The sequence below is a fragment of the Triticum aestivum genome, chromosome 5B (assembly GCF_018294505.1).
Source record: "Triticum aestivum cultivar Chinese Spring chromosome 5B, IWGSC CS RefSeq v2.1, whole genome shotgun sequence".
Lineage (NCBI taxonomy): Eukaryota > Viridiplantae > Streptophyta > Magnoliopsida > Poales > Poaceae > Triticum > Triticum aestivum.
Genome location: NC_057807.1, coordinates 714,506,873 through 714,524,911, shown reverse-complemented (window position 1 = coordinate 714,524,911; position 18,039 = coordinate 714,506,873). Strand labels below are relative to the sequence as shown.

Here is an 18,039-nt window from a genome sequence, read left to right as displayed (position 1 = left end):
GAGAACGAGGATGGATAGAGCCAAGTGAAGTAACCTCGCGGGTGAGGGAGAGAGTCGAGCGAGAGAGATCTTATCTTCATATTATCTATAGGTTATTAGCATTATTTTCTTAGAAGAGTTAGGGTTTGAGGACGAAGAACAACAGCCGGTGCAGGAGATCCCTCGTCTCTGGTTGCCATCTTGGAGCTGAGTGGGGGAGGGGGGCCTCGAATACTTAAGAGTTTTGTGGTCGGCGGCGACGTCTTTCTGGTGATGGTCTCATAGTGCTTTTGTGAATAAAATTATTTCAATTCTTTCTCATGAAGCCAAAAAAGACTCGGAGCAGATTATTCAGATCAGATGAGTTTATGTTATTGTGTCATGTTGCTTTTATTAGTTTTATTCTTTGTGGAGTTGAAATGTTCCCTCGCTACTACGGTGAAAGATCTTGTGGTTCGACTGTTGGTGGATCATCCGCAGCTCAAGTTCCTTCATTGCTCACGACTTGTCATCTTTTAAGATGAACAACTTAAAGGGCTAACAGAAACCATGAACGAGTAGCAGTGTTGTTATTTTGGTCAAATTACAGCCTCTTTATTTGGCCGTATTTCATCTTGCAAAGATCGATACCACTAGGAAGATGTCTCCGAGAGACTTCATCATAATCCGTAGTTATACGAGTTAGTTTGTAGCATGGTTTTCAATTTTGAAAACTAAACAATTTCAGACGTCACCAAAATATGCAAAATTTAAAGCAGATTTCAGATTACTTTCGGGATTGTGAGTTTCCAGTATTCACCAAAAAAAATATAAAGTTAATAAACCTTAAAAAAAATAAGAGTACTTGTAATCTGGCTCAAAATTTCGGGGTTCCAAATATTTGAGACCCACCAAAATATGAAATGTCAACCCTGGTTTGTACGTAATTTGTTGGAGCTTGAACCCCAAAGGCATTGTTGTACATGTAACAGTTGTGATTATGAATAAAGTTATGGATGATTTGTAAAAAAGAAAATGTATTTTGTGTGTCCTCAGTTTGAGAGAGACAGAGGAGACAAGAATAGTAGTAGCAGGTGGCAGGCCGGCGTGGATGGACCCAAAAAAAATGCCATTCCTGCAGCATCCGTCTTTCTTGGCTGCCTGCCTGACTGACTGCCTTCCTCAACAAACGACAATCTCTACCGATTAATTAAGATCCTGGTAATTGAATAATTAATTACATGCATTCGTTAATTCCCTCTCCTCTCCTCTTCTCTCCTGTAATCAATCAAACGATGGATCGATCGATTCATTCATCCTTGGTTGCTTGCTTGCTTGCTTGTTAATTACATTACATTCATGGATGCATGCTGCTGTTGTTGTTGTTGTATGCGTAGGATTGGAGATCATTCCATTCTTTCCTGATTATTCTTCTTGTGCTGTTATTGTCTTGATGATGCATGCATGCAGATCCACCATGTTCATGTTGTGAGCTCATCGGGTGCGCCGGCGGTCGACCTGCGGTGGTGCCGGTGCCGGTGCCATGGACGAGGAGGAGGAGATTGAAGGGGCGCCGGCCTTCTTCCACCGCCACCCTCTCCTCTTCTACTTCCTCCTCTTCCTCGCCTTCACCTACGCCTTGGTCTACCCCGTCTTCGCCTTCATCCTCGCCGCCGTCCCGGTCTTCGTCCTCACCGCCCTCCTCCTCGGCATCGTCCTCCTCCACAGCGTGCCCCAGGATCATGACCCGCATGTCTACAAGAAGATCACCCACCGCCCACCACAATGCCAACCAAGTACAGCCCCCATCGGAGGGAGCACCAGCAGCAGACATCACCACCAGCCCTCCTACGAATCCAGCGACGACTCCTCCTCATCCGCACACGAAAATGACAACCGCCCACCCAGGGCCATGTCCACCGCCTCCTCACACGCCTCCTTCCCCGACCCCGACGACACCGCCGCCAACACCGAATCTGAATCAACCGACTCTGACCATGAAGAAAAGCAGCACAACCACCACCGCTCCCACAAAAAGGACGCGGTGCGGGCGGTCGCGTGGACGGCCGATGACGCCAAGAGCATCGAGAACATCGGCTCGCTCGAGCTCGAGATGAACGCCACCGTCGAGAAGCTCATGTCCAGGCGCCGCGCCCGCGGCCACCAGCGACCCCTCCACCAACACCACCACCAACACCATCACGTCATGGACCTCGCCGACGACCCGTCCAAGCTCAGCATCGCCACTCGGAAGAGGAACCCCTTCGACCTCGACGGGCCCTACGACGAGGACGACAACTTCCCCGACTCCGCACCCTCCATGCTCGGCCTACGCCCCTCGCGCAACCCCTTCTTCGATGATATTGACGACGATCTCCATCTCCAAGCACCACCGCAGCCGTCGTCCATCCCGGGGGCGGCCCAGAAGAACGCCATGCTGTTCCGACGGCACGAGAGCTTCACCGTGGGTGCGCCGCACGTCAGCGACTTCCGGCCATCCCGCTTCAGGCCCTACTTCGTCACGGAGAAGATGCAGGGCCAGCCGGTCACGGTTCCCGAGGCCAGCCGCAAGAGCAGCTCCTCGTCCACGTCTTCCTCCTCTGCGGGTGCCACTGCCTATGCTTACGCCTATGCCTACGCCTCCGCCAACAAAGAAGAAGAGGCAGCAGCAGAACAAGTAGAAGCAGAAGCAGAAGCAGCAACAATGTCGGAGGAGGTGAAGAGTACCGTAGAGTACAGCAGCAGGTCTCATGAGGTGGCGGCGGTGGACGTGGAGCTCATCAGCGACTCTTCCGACGATGACATGACACTGCCTGGTGGGGGCCATGCCCATAAAGAGCATCAAGTACCGGTACAGCAGCAGCAGCAGGCGGCTGAGCAAGAGCAGCAAATGAAGATGGAGCAGGAGCAGCAAATGAAGCTGCAGCAGGAGCAGCAGATGAAGCTGCAGCAGGAGCAGCAGATGAAGGAGCAGCGAATGAAGCAGCAGTTGGCTGAGCAGGAGCAGCAAATGAAGCAGGCGGCTGAGCAAGAGCGGCAAATGAAAATGCAGCAGCAGCAGCAGTTGGCGTTATCAGACGATGACGAGGGGGATTCGTTTGAGGTGGAGAGCATCACGAAACAAGTAGCAGCGGCGGCGGCGGGCAAAACCAAGCAGCTTGAGACAGATCCTGCATACGACTACAGCCCGTCAAAGACGGAGAAGGCAGCATTTGCCCAGTTACCTCCTCCGGCGCCGCCAAATAAGCTGCAGACGATGCGGAGAGTGTTCTCAGAAGAAGACGCGGACGAGCCATGGGCAGCGCCGAGCGGACTGGAGGAGACAGCTGAGGATGAGGGCAGGGAGCAAGACATGTTATCTGCTCCTGCTGCTGGTGCTGCCCCTCCTCTTTCTGCGGCCGCCAAGAAAGCTATCGGCAAGTCCACCAAGGCGTACAAGCCGCCAACCAAGAAGGCAGTCTTAGGCTTCTTCCGCAAGTGACCTCTTCTCTTCTCTTCTCTTCTTTTCTGTAGAAGACAACACATGCAAAGCCTCCTATACTCTCTCAGGACCTCAATGTAAAAAAAAACCAAGGAAGAAAGCAAATACCTTTTTACTGATTGGCCTGGCTCTGTACATTATTATGTAGGAAGATATTCCTAACTTCATATCATAACGAATTTTTATGCTTTAGCAATGCACCACCATGCTAATTATTCCATCCATATGTATGTACTCAGTCGGATTCCTTGTCTGACCACCAAGCAACCGAAAAATGCCCACCAACGCTGCTATATCACACCTCATTCCCCTATGCATTGGCCATCTTTCTGCATTCAAACACCCAAACGCCATGAATTCTGCCCTCACACTTGTCTCCTTCCACTCTCCCTCTCTCAACCCAAAACAGCGCCTCTTGTCCCGGCGACACAAGATAAGCGCCAAGTCGGGGAAGAGCCAACAATGTTCGCCAAAGCCCATACGATCAATACCAGGGCCAAAAGCAACCAGGGGTCTCAACAAAGCTTTCCATGGAGATGGAGATAATGCCTTACCATCTTCCCCCCTGACAGATGTGATTCACGAGTTCTATTCCTCCCTCAATGACAAGGACATCGCACGGCTCATGGAGCTGATTGACCCTGACTGCACCGTCGAGCACGCTTCCTATTACAAACCACTTAACTTCAAGGTTATTCTCTCATCTGCTCCAATATCTCTGCATATCTGACCATCAAGGCAACAAACAAATAAATTAGAACCAAGTTCCCATACTCACAACAATAACAACAACTTTGCTGCTGCATGCAGAAGACGATGACCTACTTCGCAAGGCTCATGGGATCCATGGGGGAGAATGCCAAATTTGCCATCGATGAGATTTGTCAAGGAGTAGAACCCACTGCTGCCGTGGTATTGTGGCACCTTGGTAAGATCCTGCAGCGTGGAATTTTTTCACATTATATATATAAGTGGCAGGCAGTCTGGTAAAGTACATGCTAATGATATCACCTTGTTGCAGAGTGGAAAGGTAAGATCATCCCATTTACCCAAGGCCTTAGTTTCTGCACGTGTTCAGCAAATGGAGACGAGCTTCTTATCAGGTAGCAGAGATTCTCAAGAAAACATATTCTCAAAATTTCCATATAATATTAATACCGTGTTTCTATATTTCCATCCATCTCTTGAAGATTATATTTCTTTTAGATGTACTCCCTCTGTAAAGAAATATAAGAGCCTTTAGACCACTACTCTTATATTTCTTTACGGAGGGGGTAATAAATAAATGTTTTCACCCACGCTGCAGGAAAGTTCATATCTTCAATGAGTCACCTGTGAAACAAGGAAACCAGGCACTGGTAGGCATAATTCTGCTGCTGCATCCAACTATATTTCTTAGTCTGACTACCTCTAGCTAATTGTGTTTCATGAAATATTCCAATCCCTACAGGACATACTTCATTCCGTTGCCTATTCGTTCGACAAAAATCCAGAATCAGCTGAAAGTATGTGCTTCATAAATTCAACTTTTTAGTACAGTAATAAACTAGAACCACTTAAAACCCAGCTAAGCATGGAAACACACATGCAGAAATTCTACAGGACACAAAAGGGCTTGGGTCCTTTGTCAAGCTTTACGAGCTCTGCATGGAGCTTACCGCGCGTCTTTTCAGATTTGTGGCGGGTGGATTGATTACGGGACTCCTCATTTTGTATAGCATATGCAAGGAGTTCATGTAAGGAGGCAATACCACAGGAAATCCCACATTTTCAGAAGAATAGCAGTTCTCAAAGATACCCTGGTTTATTTCCCGAGGCTCATCCTATTCTTGCTCCTGTGAAACAAAAAACGGTGTCATTTCAGTCTTAAAAGAAAATGGCTGTCGGTGTTTGTAGGAATGTGTATTGTTGTAAGAAAGACAGGAAGTACTGAGCAATGCTACTATCACATTCTAATATTACTATTGTGCCTGCCTATGTGTGGTTCCTTCCTTGTGTGTGGGATGGTGAAATCCTTGGTTAACTAACTATAAGTGGATACCATCATACCGTAACTCTGCATTGACTCTAAAAGAGTATGGTTTCAGTACGTCGACAAGTCAGACTGGATGGGCATGGCCTCTGCCTCTGTACTGGCTCATTTGTGATTGCAGCAGCAGGAGCAGGAGGCATTGGAACAATTACCTATGGCGTAACCAAGTAAGCTGGCGTCCATGCGGAGAGTATTCAAAGAAGATGAGGCAGATGAGCCATGGTGGTGTCCGGCACGCTGGAGGAGACGAGGACCATGAAGAATGAGGTTCCCACTTCCTCCTCTTCCTGAAGCTGCTGCTGCCGTGAAGAAAGCAGTCCTTAGGCTTCTTCTTCAGGGAAACTCAATGTAAAGCATAGCAAAAGGAACAAAGCAATACCTTTTCACAAATTGGCATGATTCTTACCTTGCCTGCCTCTATATATTATATCCAAAGCGATTCCTTACTTCATATGGTAACAAACAAATGTTCATGCTTTAACATTTGATGCCAGGAAGCTTCTTCCCCTCTATGTATACTCAGATTCATTCTCTAACCAGCAAGCAACCAGAAATGCCCACCAACCCGACATGACTATATCACACCTTGTTCCACTATGCCTTCACCTCTTTCTGCATGCAAAGCATACACCCAAACACCATGAATTCTGCCCTCGCGCTTGTCTCCTTCCAGTCTCCCTCTTCTTTCAACCTAAAACAGCACCCGCAGTCCCGCCACCAGCAGATCAGCATCAAGCGGCGGAAGAGGCAACTATGTTCAGCAAAGCCCATACGAGCCATACCAGGGCCGAATGCAACCGGTGCTTACGGTGGAGGCAATAACTTACCATCTTCACCCCTGACAGATGTGATTCAGGAGTTCTACTCCTCCCTCAATGACAAGGACATCACACGACTCGAGAAGCTGATTTCCCTTGATTGCGTCATCGAGGACACTGCATATTATAAACCGCTGGATGTCAAGGTTTTACCCGCATGCATCTCACTTTTTCATCTGCTCCAATATCTCTATGGCTCAGTCCTCTGCATATTTAACCATCAGGCTATTAATTTAAAGCCAGTTTCCCATACTCGGAATTCACAGAAACAACTTTGATGCATGCAGAATACCCATACTTACTTCACAAGGCTTATGAAAGTTATGGGGAAGAATGCCAAATTTGCTATCGATGAGGTTTGTCAAGGAGTAGAACCCACTGTGGCCGTGATGTGGCACCTTGGTAAGATCCTGCACCATGGAATTGGAATTATAAGTGCTAGGCAATCTGGTAGAGGATAAGAAGGATAATTGTATCATCATGCTGCATGTTACAGAGTGGCGCGGAGAGATGATCCCATTTGCCAAGGGCTGCAGTTTCTTCATGTGTTCAGCAAATGGAGCGGCGCTTCTTATTAGGTAGATGAGATTAATAACTACTGTATACCCTGAACCCTATCGTTTAATTTCTATATAACACAGTGTTTCAGTGTTTCCATCCATGTTAGGCAAGCTGTTGGAACTATAATGCTTTAGTGGTTATATTCCGTATGCTTTCTTTGTTTGGAAACTAGGGTTTGGCCTCTAGATAGGTATTTTTCTCTTAAGAGGTAATGCTCCCCTTGACCTGACACAGAAATGTTTTCACCCACCCTGCAGGAAAGTTCATATCTTCGACGAGTCACCCCTGAAACCAGGAAGGCTAGCATTGGTACGCGTACTAACGAGCTTCTTTTTTTCCTGCTGCACCCAACTAAAATTTTAGTTCCATTTAAAATCCTAATGAAATATTCCAATGCTTACAGGAAATACTTAATTTTGTGACCAACGTGTTCGACACATTCCCATATATAGCTAAAGGTATGCTCTTCATCAAATAATCTGTTTAGTATAAACTATTATTGGTTAAAATCCAGCTAAGCATGGAATTACACGTGCAGGTTTCCTAAAGAATAAAGAAGCACTAGCTCGGTTCTTCGCGAGGTTTTACAAATTCTGTGGGCCTTTTATCGTCCCTCTTCTTGCATGTTATACCGACGTCCCTATTCTTGCATATTATACCCGCTTCTGGTCATATGTGGCACAAGGATTCACTATGGTGCTCAACATGCTGTATAACATTTTCAAGCGGTTCCTGTAAAGAACTAATATCACTGAAAACTCCATATTCAGAAGAATAGCAATTTTCGAAGATAACCTGTGTGGTTGCAATCAATTACCGGTAACATCACGGGTAAAGGATGAGCTAAGGACCTACAACAACCAGCTGCAGTATAGGGACTGTCAATGGCTCAGAATATGCCACATGATGTTGGTTTGTTTCCCAGAGGCTTCCTACTTTTGCTCCTGTGAAACAGAAATGGACATCATTTCACTCTTCAAAGGAAATGTCTGTTAGCATAGGGATGTATATAACCACAGGATATTGTTGTAAGAAGAAGTGACCAATACTATTGTTACACGTACTAATTTCCAGCATCGAATAAAATGCCCCCTAGATATTCTGCTTACGAATTCTTGTGTAAACAGCTGCAGTAGCATCTTATAATATTTTCCTATTTGTGCAGTTGTTGGTTTTACTTTAAGAGGGAACACTACCCCACAATCTGTCTACGCAGTATGGTCTGCACTTCACAGGAGTGTAAACACTTTCAAGTGTCGTACCATATTTCAGCTTAGCCCTGACAGCAATGTAAAGATATCTGTTTCCGTGTGTAGCATTAGATATTTCCATTTGAAGCTTGAAATTGACTCCATATTCCAGATTATTTTCCCTTTTTGTGGAAGTAAAATATCCAGGTAAAGAATGATGCTTCAGTCCTCATAGCTCCCCTTCCCACTAAAGAAGGCAAGACAAAACAATTATCACTTGGAGGTTCATATAACGCTTACCAGAACTCAAATCATTGACGCTGTATTAGAGGCAGTCTCAGTCTTCTTCTGGAAGTGACGACAACCAAAATCAGTCTCAGTCTTCCTCTTCCCCTTAATTTCCCTTTCCCTTTTCCCAAGATATACAGCCTTCTCTTTCTTTTTCTCTTCCTCTTTCTTCCTTCCTTGACAAGTCCCTCCTTGTCTTCTTTTCTGTAGACAACCAAGGAACTCAATGTAAAGTAAATCAGAGCATAAAGAAAACCAAGGAACAAAGTTATACTACCCTTTTACAGATTGGCATGATACTCCATAAATTATGTAGGCAGACATTCCTTACTTCATATCGTAACAAATCTTTATGCTTTAGCAATGCACCACGCTAATTATTCCATGCCAGGAAGCCTCCCTGCTATACTCAGATCCATTCTCTAATAGCCAAGCAACCAAAAGTGCCCAGCAACACTATATCACACCTCATTCCTCTATGCCTTCACATCTTTCTGCATTCAAACACCCAAACGCCATGAACTCTGCCCTCACGCTTGTCTCTTTCCAGTCTCCCTCTTTCAACCTAAAACAACGCCCACTGTCCCAGCGCCAGCAGATAAGCGTCGAGTGGGGGGAGAGGCAACAATATTCGCCAAAGCCCAGACGAGCGATACCAGGGCCAAATGCAACGGGGGGACTCAACAATGCTGACCGCAGAGGTAATACCTTACCATCTTCACCCATGACACATGTGATCCAGGAGTTCTGCTCCTCCCTCAATGACAAGGACATCGCACGGCTCATGGAGCTGATTGACCCTGATTGCACCGTCAAGCACACTTCATATTATAAACCACTGGACATCAAGGTTTTACCAGCACCTCATTCTCTCATATCCTCCAATAACTCATGGTTGAGTCCCCTGCGTATTTGGCCATCAAGCTATTAATTTAAAACAAGGTTCCCATACTCACAACAGCTAGTTTGCTGACTGCAGGATACTATTGCATACTTCGCAAGGCTTATGGAAGCTATGAGAAAGAATGTCAAATTTGCTATTGATGAGGTTTGTCAAGGAGTAGAACCCACTGTTGCTGCAGCAATATGGCACCTTGGTAAGTTCCTGTAGCATGGAATTGAAAGAAATAAGTGGCAGGCAATCTGGTGAGTGATAATGATATCATCTTGTTGCAGAGTGGAACGGTAAGATCATCCCATTTACCAGAGGCTGCAGCTTCTACATGTGTTCAGCAAAAGGAGAAGCCCTTCTTATTAGGTAGCTGAAATTAATACCCACTCGTGATAGCATGTTCTCTAATTTCTACACAATATTGTGCTCTCACCTTGGTATTCTCTTTCTTTCTAATGTCGCATGTTCTCTAATTGACACCGCAGGAAAGTCCACATCTTCAACGAGTCACCTGTGAAACCAGTAAATCTGGCATTGGTAGGCATACTATTACTAATAGCTTATTTTTGCTGCTGCATCCAACTATATTAGTCTGATTGACGAATACCTCTAGCTAATTGCCCTCCATGGAATATTTCCAATTCTTACAGGACATACTTCTATTTGTTACCTTTTTGTTCGACCTACTTCCAAAACAAGCTGAAGGTATGTATATATGTATAAACTCTTCAGTAGTATAAACCATAATACTACCTAAAATCCAGCTAAGCATGAAAGTATATATACATGCAGATTTTCTACAGAATCCAGAAGCACTAGTCCAGTCCTGCGTGAAGTTTTACAAATTCCTCCTGGAGCCTGTTATCGTGTACCTTCTTGCATATTCTATCCGCTTCTGGTCATTTGTTGTGAAGCTTTACAAATTATACCTGGAGCCTTGTATCGTGTATCTTCTAGCATATAATTTCCGCTTCTGGTCATTTGTGGCACGAAGACTGGATACGGTGCTCGACGTGTTGTATAACATTTTCAAGCAGTTCATGTAAGGAACTAATATATATCCCAGAAAAGTCTACGAAGAATAGTCACCATGTGGTTGCAATCAATTACCGGCAACATCACGAGTGAAGGATCAGAGAAGGACCTATAAGAACCAGCCACACTTCGGCAAATGTCGATGGATCAGAATCTTCCACATGATGTTTATTTGTTTCCCAACACTTATCCTATCCTTGCCCCTGTGAAGAAGAAATGAACATCATTTCGCTCTTATAAAATTGCTGTTAGTGCAGGGATGTATAAATATAACCACAAGATATTGCTGTAACAAGTACCCAGAAATACTACTGTCACATTCTTATATTTTCCTGACAGCATACATAAAATTGTCCCCTAGAAATTCTGCCCACGGATTCTTCTGTAAAAACTGCTGCATCATTCTACAATCTATGCATGTTCGCGGTTTTTCTAATTTTCTTCAAGAGGCTACCCCACAATCTGTATACTACACAAGTTATTTATTTACGTATGTGGCATTAGATATTCTATCTGAAGTTATTTAGAGTTTAGACCAAGCATTCTGCCTGTCTTAGCACATGACGCTTACCAGAACTCAAATCATTGACATTGTATACTGACTAAGTGGATACCACATACCATACTCTGCACTGCAGTGACTCTCAAAGAGCTTGATTCAGAATGGGGTGGAACATAATCTATTTTATTTTTATAGAATGTCTCATGTGATTTCAATGCAGAGGAATTTCTATAAAAATCCTTGAAGAGGAAAAAGACCGCTGACAAAATCCTGCGTTGCTCTTGTCGTAAGCCCATGCTCGATGTCGAAAGAAATAGCCTGAGGAATAATCCTTGTGGCTCTTATTTTTTGGTGGGAAATCCATATAGGAAGCATCCAAGAACCTGGCATAGAGAAACAGATCTTAGCTCGCATCTGTTAGGCTTTAGCTTGAATATCTGCATCACTCTTCATCCTGTGTTTCCATGGAGCACCACACTCATGTTTCCAAGGAGCACCACTGATGCCTGAAAGGGTATTCTGAAATACTGTGTCCGATGGGTATAACTCCAGTGCCTTCCTTGTGATATTTTCTGCAACAACCAGATCATTATGGAGCTCGCAAAATGCTAACAGATTCTTGTACATGGACACGTCAGGACGGATGGGCATGGCCTCAATGGTGCATGCCGCCTCCGTAAGACGACCCGCTCGTCCTAACATATCCAGAAAGAGCGTGTAGTGGCTCCTTTGTGGGGAAACACCAAACGAATTCCTCATAGAGTTGAAATGGTTGATGCCAATGTCAACGAAGCCACCATGAGTGCAGGCATAAAGCACAGCAGAGAAAGTGATACTATCAGGCTGTGCCCCAGCCAATGTCATGTCTTCGAAAACCGACAGCGCTTCATAATAGCACTCATTGTTGTATGCCAGCCCAGATATTAGTGCGTTCCACGACACGACACTTGGCTCCCTGATTGAGTGGAAAACGCTCTTAGCATCCTCCACACACTTATGCTTGCTGTACATGTTGATAAGGCTGTTGGAAACTGGGACCTGACTGCTCAATCCCAATTTCAGCGAGCAGCAGTGCAAGTGCTTTCCAGGCACTACGGATGGCAAGGTCGCAGCGGCAGAGAGGAAGCAGGCGAGACTGAAACCGTCGATACGAACCTCCTCACGAAACATGAGGACCACCAACTCAAGGGCCTTGCTTGGAAGGCCGATCTGATTCAGCCCCTTTGCAAGGCTTGTGTATGTGAGGTTGTCCCTTGCACAGACCATTGTTGTCGCGACTGCCCACGCGTCATCCATTCTTGCAAACCTGGAATAAAGATCGACCAGCGAGTTCCCAACAGACACATCCAAAGACCCAAGGCTGGTCTTGAGCACATAAGCATGGATTTTTGTAGCATGTAGGAAAGATTCTGAGGAGCCACAGCCCTTGAGAAGGGTGGAGACGGTGAATGAGTTGGGTTGCACCTCGCTGGCCCGCATCTCTGCGAACGCCGCAAATGCATCCTTGTCTCTGCCATGGCGTGCAAGTCCAGAGATCAAGGCAGTCCAGGACACCACATTCGGGCTGTCTGTGGCACTGAACGCATGGAGCAGGTCGAGCAGACGGGCGGACGACTTGCTGTACAAGTCGACGAGCGCGTTGCAGACAGAGATGTCGTGCTCCAGAGCAAACTTGAAGACGCGGGCATGGAGCTGCCGTCCAGTCTGTGACGCCTGGGGCTGGGCAGAGGAAGAAGAAGCACAGGCGGTGATGATCCCGGAGAAGGTGAAGGCACTGGGCAGCACGCCAGCCTGTTCCATGTGACGGAACATGCGCAGAGCGGCCTGGAGGTCTCCTGCGCGTGAGTAGCCGGCAATCATGGCCGTCCAGAGCACGACGTCCGTGTCGGGCGTGGAGCAGAGCACGGCGTGCGCGTGGTCCATGAAGCCACAGCTGGAGTACATGTGGAGGAGCGCGGTCTTGAGCACCAGGTTGAGGTCGGCCCCCCAGCGGAGGAGCTGCGCGTGGAGCTGCCTCCCGTGGCAGCACAGCTGCCTGGAGGCGCAGAGTGCCAGCAGGTTGGCGAAGGTGTGCTCGGTGGGCGGCGCGTCGCCGGCGGCGAGCATGCGAGGGTAGAGCGCCAGGGCCCGGGCCCAGTCGCCGGCGCGGATGAAAGCCGACATCATGGCGGTGTAGGCGACGGCGTCCCTCCGCGGCATTGGCATTTCGTCGAACAGCCTGGCGGCGGCCGGGAGGTCGGAGCGGGCGGCGGAGTAGAAGGCGAGCAGGGAGCAGGCGAGGACGGGGTTGGAGGCGGCGAGGCCCCGGCGGCACGCCTGCGCGTGTATCTGATAGCCCAGGCGGGCGTCGCGGCAGCGGAGGAGCGCCGAGTAGGCGAGCTCGTCGGCGGCCGCGGCCGGGTGGGCGGCGAGGACGCGTCGGAAGACGGTGAGCGCGGCGGCGTGGCGGCCTGCGCGCGCGTGGTCGGCTACGGCGGCGGCCCACGAAGCCGCCGCACGGCTCTGGCCGACGCATGGTGCCGGCGCGAGGTGGCGGCGGTGACGCGGCAGCCGCAGCGGCATTCTTGTTTCTGGCTGCCGCTCACTCAGAGTCAGAGTCAGAGTCAGAGTCAGCTACAGATACATAAAAATCCATTCTTTCTTGTGAATTTATCACTTTCTTTCCATTCAGTTTTCAAAATTACAAGATTCAAATCCAGATAGATAGACTCAAGATGTAGTAGATATAATCCATTTCCTTCACTCACACATTTTAGAGGCTCAAACATACTAGTATTTTCTCTAGCTAAAAATATATAAACAGCAGTAGCATTGACCTGATGAATCTATTTATTTTGTTATCTACAACTATTTGTTTGTAGATGCTTTGATAATCTTTTTCATTCATTTCTGCAAATCCAAATGGACTCAACATGATCTGCTTCATTCATTCATTCATTCATTCATTCATTTTTAGGTTGATGAACAACAACAACAACAACAACAAAAGTGGCATCCTTAGATTGATCTGATTATTATAAGTCAAGTGAGCTTGATTTGATTGGATGCATCTCATCTCATCTCCCTCTGCTGTCTTCTCTTCTTTTACACAATCAAAATGTAATATATATTTTTTTTGTCACAGCACAGCACCACAAAAGGACAGTCACTCTTTTATATATGTGCAGAAAATCAAATCAAATCAAATAAGACCCTTGAGCTCCTTCCTTCCTTCTAAGGAAGATCATCCTCCTCCTCCCCTTCCGATTCGTCCGCTACGACCACAAGCCGCAACGGACCGCCAAACAGTCTGCTCAGCAGCGTTTGGTTCAGCCCTCCTATCCTTCGCGCCGTGCCAGAATGCCAGATCCTCGACGCCAAGCCCTGCCACCTGCTGCGCCCATTGTCCCGTGACGACTCGCTGCGGGGAACGCCGCATGTATGGGGATGCAGATAGTAGTTCAGGACGAGGCCGTTCCCGCGAGGAACGACCCCGAGGTCTCGTGAGAGTGCCTTCCCCATTATTTGGACATGAGATATGCTGGAAAAGAAGTAGATACATGATTAGTAAGTACATCTGTGCGATGGGGAAAAGGAATTCACAGTTGCACGACACAACTCACCATATGTAGTAGAGACCATCGATTGCCTGTTTCTGAACCCTCCCAAGAAGCTCAACCTTGACCACCCCGCCAATACAGAGAACCGGGTGTGGTAACTTGAAGGATTGCAAAACATTTTCCTGAATGAAATATTAAATCACACATAATAATGTTACTTACTCAGCAGAGCAGGTTTACACAAGGTGACTGCAAACATCTACATATTACTGTACGTATTAAACAAAATCCCAAGTGACCTCTGTAATATAAACTTTAACAACACTGCTACTGCTAGAAATAGGTGGATGAAATGCAATTTCTTCATGCTCAGCCTTCTAAGAATGTTCCTGCTCTATATCAGTTGTTTGATTTATTTCTACAAGAGAATAGATCCTTATGTTGAGAGGGTAAAAAAAAGCAATGTATAGGCCTGGGAATATCAATCATGTATTAAGCTGACATTTAAAAAAAAAAGCAAAGCAACAGACCTGCAGCATTGGGAATTCTGGAGATGTGTAGGTCCAGACATAGTTTGTATCATCAATCAACTGGCCTTCATTTTCATCAGAGACGAGTGCTTCAGGGCGTAGCGGTGAGCTTGGATAGCCCATCTGGACCCGGATGCTCTTTGGCGAATATATCGGGTCGCCATGCTGGAAAAACGCTGCAAGGACACATGAGGCCTTTTAACTTGTTTTTGAACCAGCCAGCCATCTTTATATAATACTATACAGAAAGAAGGGAAGACAAGAAAGCAACCTTTGAATGGCTGCAGCTTGATCTCGTGAACGAGGCAGAGATCGGCCTGGAGGCGATATATGAGGCACTCGGGCACGGCGGGGTCCCTCTGGCCGGCGCTGGACCAGTAGGATGGCCTGTTGGAGTCAAGGTGGTCGACGGGGTCGAGGGTGTTCTCGATGGTCTCGTTGGGGAAGTTGTCGGTGCTGGAGGCGCCGATGCAGTGGATGATGCAGTCCCTGGGGTTGTAGGGCGAGAGGAGGCCGTGGGCGAGGTGCGTGTACACCCGGTGGAGCTTCTCGGCGGTGTCCTGGTCCTGGCATTGAGAGGGGTTTCTGGTGGTGGTGGTGGTGGTGGTGGTGAGGTGGACGGTGGTGAAGGTGGAGAGCTCCGGGCAGGCCCGCAGGCACTGCAGCTTGCTGAACTGGTTGTCGATAACTATATATATATATACACAAGACAAGACAAGAAAGAAAGAGATTGAGATTGAGTTAGTGAGTATGTAGGTGCGACGGACTGAAATGAAACAAGTTACTATCTTATCTTTTAAGAGAAAAAACAGAGGAGAGCATAGCAGATTCATTAGCGGCGATTATGGTACGGTACCTAGTAAGTAAGTATTGTGATTTGGGGTGGATCGGAACGGAAAAGCAGAATCTATAATCTAGATATACTCGTATTAGATATGTACTAGAATAATAGTGGGTACATGGATGGGATGGATGAATAGGGAGGGCAGATCCAGAGAGAGGTACCGAATTGTCGCCAGGATCGGGAGACGGCGGATGCGCGTGCGAGGTCGGCGGGGTGGTGGAGCATGGTGAAGACGGTGGCGGAGGTGTCGGGGCCCAGGTAGTCGACGAAATCCGCCGCCGGCCCCGGCAAGTAGGAGGAGGAATCCTCCATGTCCACGGCCCTCCCTGCTCGTCCCAAGGAAGGAAGGAGAAGGATTCCTAGGGGATGAAATTCGCCGAGCAGACTACCTCTTCTGGAATCAATCAATCAATCTATCTCTGCTCTGCTCTCATCTGATCTGAGGAGCGGAGCGCGTGACCGACAAAGAGACATTGGATTGGATTTGATTTGATTTGATTTGATCTACCCCCGCTTTTGGGTTGGGGTAGGGCCGTAGGGGCGGAGGGGATGACAGACTGGCAAAGGAATAGTATACTACTCTACCAAGGGAAAAATAAAGAAAGGGTAAATTCCCCTCCTACCCAATTGTCCATGCCACCCACCAACGGCCAACCCTAGGTTAGAGCATCTCCAGCCGTTCAGCCCCAGGGCGCCGAAAAAGAGCGGTCTGAGGGTGGGGTCGTCTCCAGGCGCCGATTTTGGCTCAGCGTTCGGCCCAAATACGTCCAAAAACGGCCCGATATCTGCGTGAATCAGCCCATATTCGACGCGGTTCGGCGTGTTTCGATGTGAACTTTCGCATACAAATAAAAATCAATTAGTTCGTTACATAGTTTGGCATGGTTCGCCGTGTTTCATCACATAAACCAAATAGTTCAACAAATAGTTTAACACAAATTATATAGTTTAATAAATAAAAAACTCAAGTTTCATCACACGTCATTCTCAGCCTCGCCCTTGAGCCTCCATAGGTGCTCCACCAGATTATGTTGCGGTTCTTTATGCACCTGTGGGTCTTGGATCTCCTTACGCATATTGAGGTAGTCAATCCTGTTTGCCGGTAGCTGGTGATCAATTTGGGCAAGAGGACCCTGCATGTAATATGGTTCAGTTTCAAACAGTGGCTCTTCCTGCTCGCTCTCAATGATCATGTTGGGAAGATGACACAGCAAGTCATGATCTCCCACATTTGGTCTTTCGACCAGGTCAGAGCAGGGAACCGGACAACAGAAAATCGACATTGGAGCACACCAAATGCCCGCTCGACATCCTTCCTGCAAGCCTCCTGAACCTTCGCAAACCAGGCGTTCTTGCCTCCTGGCACATGGTTTGAGATGGTCTTCACAAAAGTCGACCATCTCGGATAGATGCCATCAGCTAGATAGTACCCCTTGTTGTACTGCCGCCCATTGACCTCGAAGTTCACCGGAGGACAATGACCTTCAACAAGCTTGGCAAAGACTGGGGAGCGCTGCAGGACGTTGATGTCATTATGAGTTCCTGGCATCCCAAAGAAAGAGTGCCAAATCCAGAGGTCATGTGTGGCCACTGCCTCAAGTACCACACTAAAACCGCTTTTGGCGCCTTTGTACAACCCCTGCCAAGCAAATGGACAGTTTTTCCATTTCCAATGCATGCAGTCGATGCTTCCAAGCATCCCAGGAAATCCTCTTGCTGCATTCTGTGCTAGGATCCGAGCAGCGTCTTCCGCATTTGGTGTTCGCAAGTACTATGGTCCAAACACTGCCACCACTGCCCTGCAGAACTTGTAGAAACACTCAATGGTGGTGGACTCGGCCATGCGCACATAGTCGTCGAGTGAATCACCGGGTGAGGGAGTCCTGGATTAAGGGGTATCCGGACAGCCGGACTATATACATCGTCCGGACTATTTAAGCGTGAAGATATAAGACTCAAGACTTCGGCCCACGTCCGGATGGGACTCTCCTTTGCGTGGAAGACAAGCTTGGCGATCCAGATATTATATTTCCTTCTTTGTAACCGACTCCATGTAAACCCTAGCTCTCTCCGGTGTCTATATAAACCGGAGAGGATGGTCCTCAGAAGGCCGATCACAATTACAATCATACCATCATAGGCTAGCTCCTAGGGTTTAGCCTCTACGATCTCGTGGTAGATCTACTCTTGTACTACTCATATCTTCAATATTAATAAAGCAGGAAGTAGGGTTTTACCTCCATCGAGAGGGACCGAACCTGAGTAAACATTGTGTTCCTTGCTTCCTGTTACCATCAGCCTAAGACGCATAGATCGGGAACCCGTACACGAGATCCGCCGGTTTTGACACCGACATTGGTGCTTTCATT

General features: G+C 47.4%; 6 protein-coding genes across 19 annotated transcripts; 4 read left to right on the top strand and 2 right to left on the bottom strand.

Moving 5' to 3' along the window:
• Window positions 1–949: 949 nt before the first annotated feature.
• LOC123114521 (protein similar-like) lies at window positions 950–3,439 on the top strand. Its single transcript, XM_044536037.1, has 2 exons — window positions 950–1,179; window positions 1,429–3,439. Exon 2 carries the CDS (start codon window positions 1,502–1,504, stop codon window positions 3,437–3,439), a length of 1,938 nt encoding a protein of 645 aa, XP_044391972.1. The 5' UTR covers window positions 950–1,179; window positions 1,429–1,501.
• A 108-nt stretch (window positions 3,440–3,547) lies between these two features.
• Window positions 3,548–13,360, bottom strand: LOC123114518 (pentatricopeptide repeat-containing protein At5g52850, chloroplastic). 13 transcript variants are annotated; one of them, XM_044536034.1, is made up of 13 exons: window positions 10,877–13,360; window positions 9,533–10,458; window positions 8,341–9,433; window positions 7,668–7,794; window positions 6,592–6,699; window positions 6,299–6,494; window positions 5,851–6,162; window positions 5,624–5,767; window positions 5,098–5,274; window positions 4,598–4,656; window positions 4,451–4,503; window positions 4,265–4,375; window positions 3,548–4,165 (listed from the first exon to the last, which is right to left on the bottom strand). In XM_044536034.1, exon 1 carries the CDS (start codon window positions 13,317–13,319, stop codon window positions 11,175–11,177), a length of 2,145 nt encoding a protein of 714 aa, XP_044391969.1. In that variant the 5' UTR covers window positions 13,320–13,360; the 3' UTR covers window positions 3,548–4,165; window positions 4,265–4,375; window positions 4,451–4,503; window positions 4,598–4,656; window positions 5,098–5,274; window positions 5,624–5,767; window positions 5,851–6,162; window positions 6,299–6,494; window positions 6,592–6,699; window positions 7,668–7,794; window positions 8,341–9,433; window positions 9,533–10,458; window positions 10,877–11,174. The 13 variants fall into 13 exon arrangements, with proteins under 13 accessions (XP_044391969.1, XP_044391962.1, XP_044391968.1 ...); XM_044536027.1 differs by having other exon boundaries at window positions 4,598–5,274; XM_044536033.1 differs by having other exon boundaries at window positions 4,451–4,656.
• LOC123114525 (uncharacterized) lies at window positions 3,792–5,397 on the top strand. 2 transcript variants are annotated; one of them, XM_044536043.1, is made up of 6 exons: window positions 3,792–4,130; window positions 4,253–4,367; window positions 4,461–4,542; window positions 4,746–4,797; window positions 4,890–4,944; window positions 5,031–5,397. In XM_044536043.1, the coding sequence occupies exons 1-6, from the start codon at window positions 3,792–3,794 to the stop codon at window positions 5,177–5,179; spliced, it is 792 nt and encodes a 263-aa protein (XP_044391978.1). In that variant the 3' UTR covers window positions 5,180–5,397. The 2 variants fall into 2 exon arrangements, with proteins under 2 accessions (XP_044391978.1, XP_044391977.1); XM_044536042.1 differs by having other exon boundaries at window positions 4,250–4,367.
• On the top strand, window positions 6,088–7,971 carry LOC123114524 (uncharacterized). The gene is made up of 6 exons (XM_044536041.1): window positions 6,088–6,435; window positions 6,577–6,691; window positions 6,786–6,867; window positions 7,108–7,159; window positions 7,254–7,308; window positions 7,389–7,971. The coding sequence occupies exons 1-6, from the start codon at window positions 6,088–6,090 to the stop codon at window positions 7,586–7,588; spliced, it is 852 nt and encodes a 283-aa protein (XP_044391976.1). The 3' UTR covers window positions 7,589–7,971.
• LOC123114523 (uncharacterized) lies at window positions 8,807–10,582 on the top strand. Its single transcript, XM_044536040.1, has 6 exons — window positions 8,807–9,178; window positions 9,308–9,425; window positions 9,505–9,586; window positions 9,706–9,757; window positions 9,871–9,925; window positions 10,013–10,582. Exons 1-6 carry the CDS (start codon window positions 8,807–8,809, stop codon window positions 10,264–10,266), a joined length of 933 nt encoding a protein of 310 aa, XP_044391975.1. The 3' UTR covers window positions 10,267–10,582.
• Window positions 13,361–13,735: 375 nt separating the features above from the next.
• LOC123114522 (F-box protein At4g00755) lies at window positions 13,736–16,224 on the bottom strand. Its single transcript, XM_044536038.1, has 5 exons — window positions 15,832–16,224; window positions 15,098–15,514; window positions 14,827–15,002; window positions 14,360–14,478; window positions 13,736–14,277 (listed from the first exon to the last, which is right to left on the bottom strand). The coding sequence occupies exons 1-5, from the start codon at window positions 15,980–15,982 to the stop codon at window positions 13,971–13,973; spliced, it is 1,170 nt and encodes a 389-aa protein (XP_044391973.1). The 5' UTR covers window positions 15,983–16,224; the 3' UTR covers window positions 13,736–13,970.
• Window positions 16,225–18,039: the final 1,815 nt, after the last annotated feature.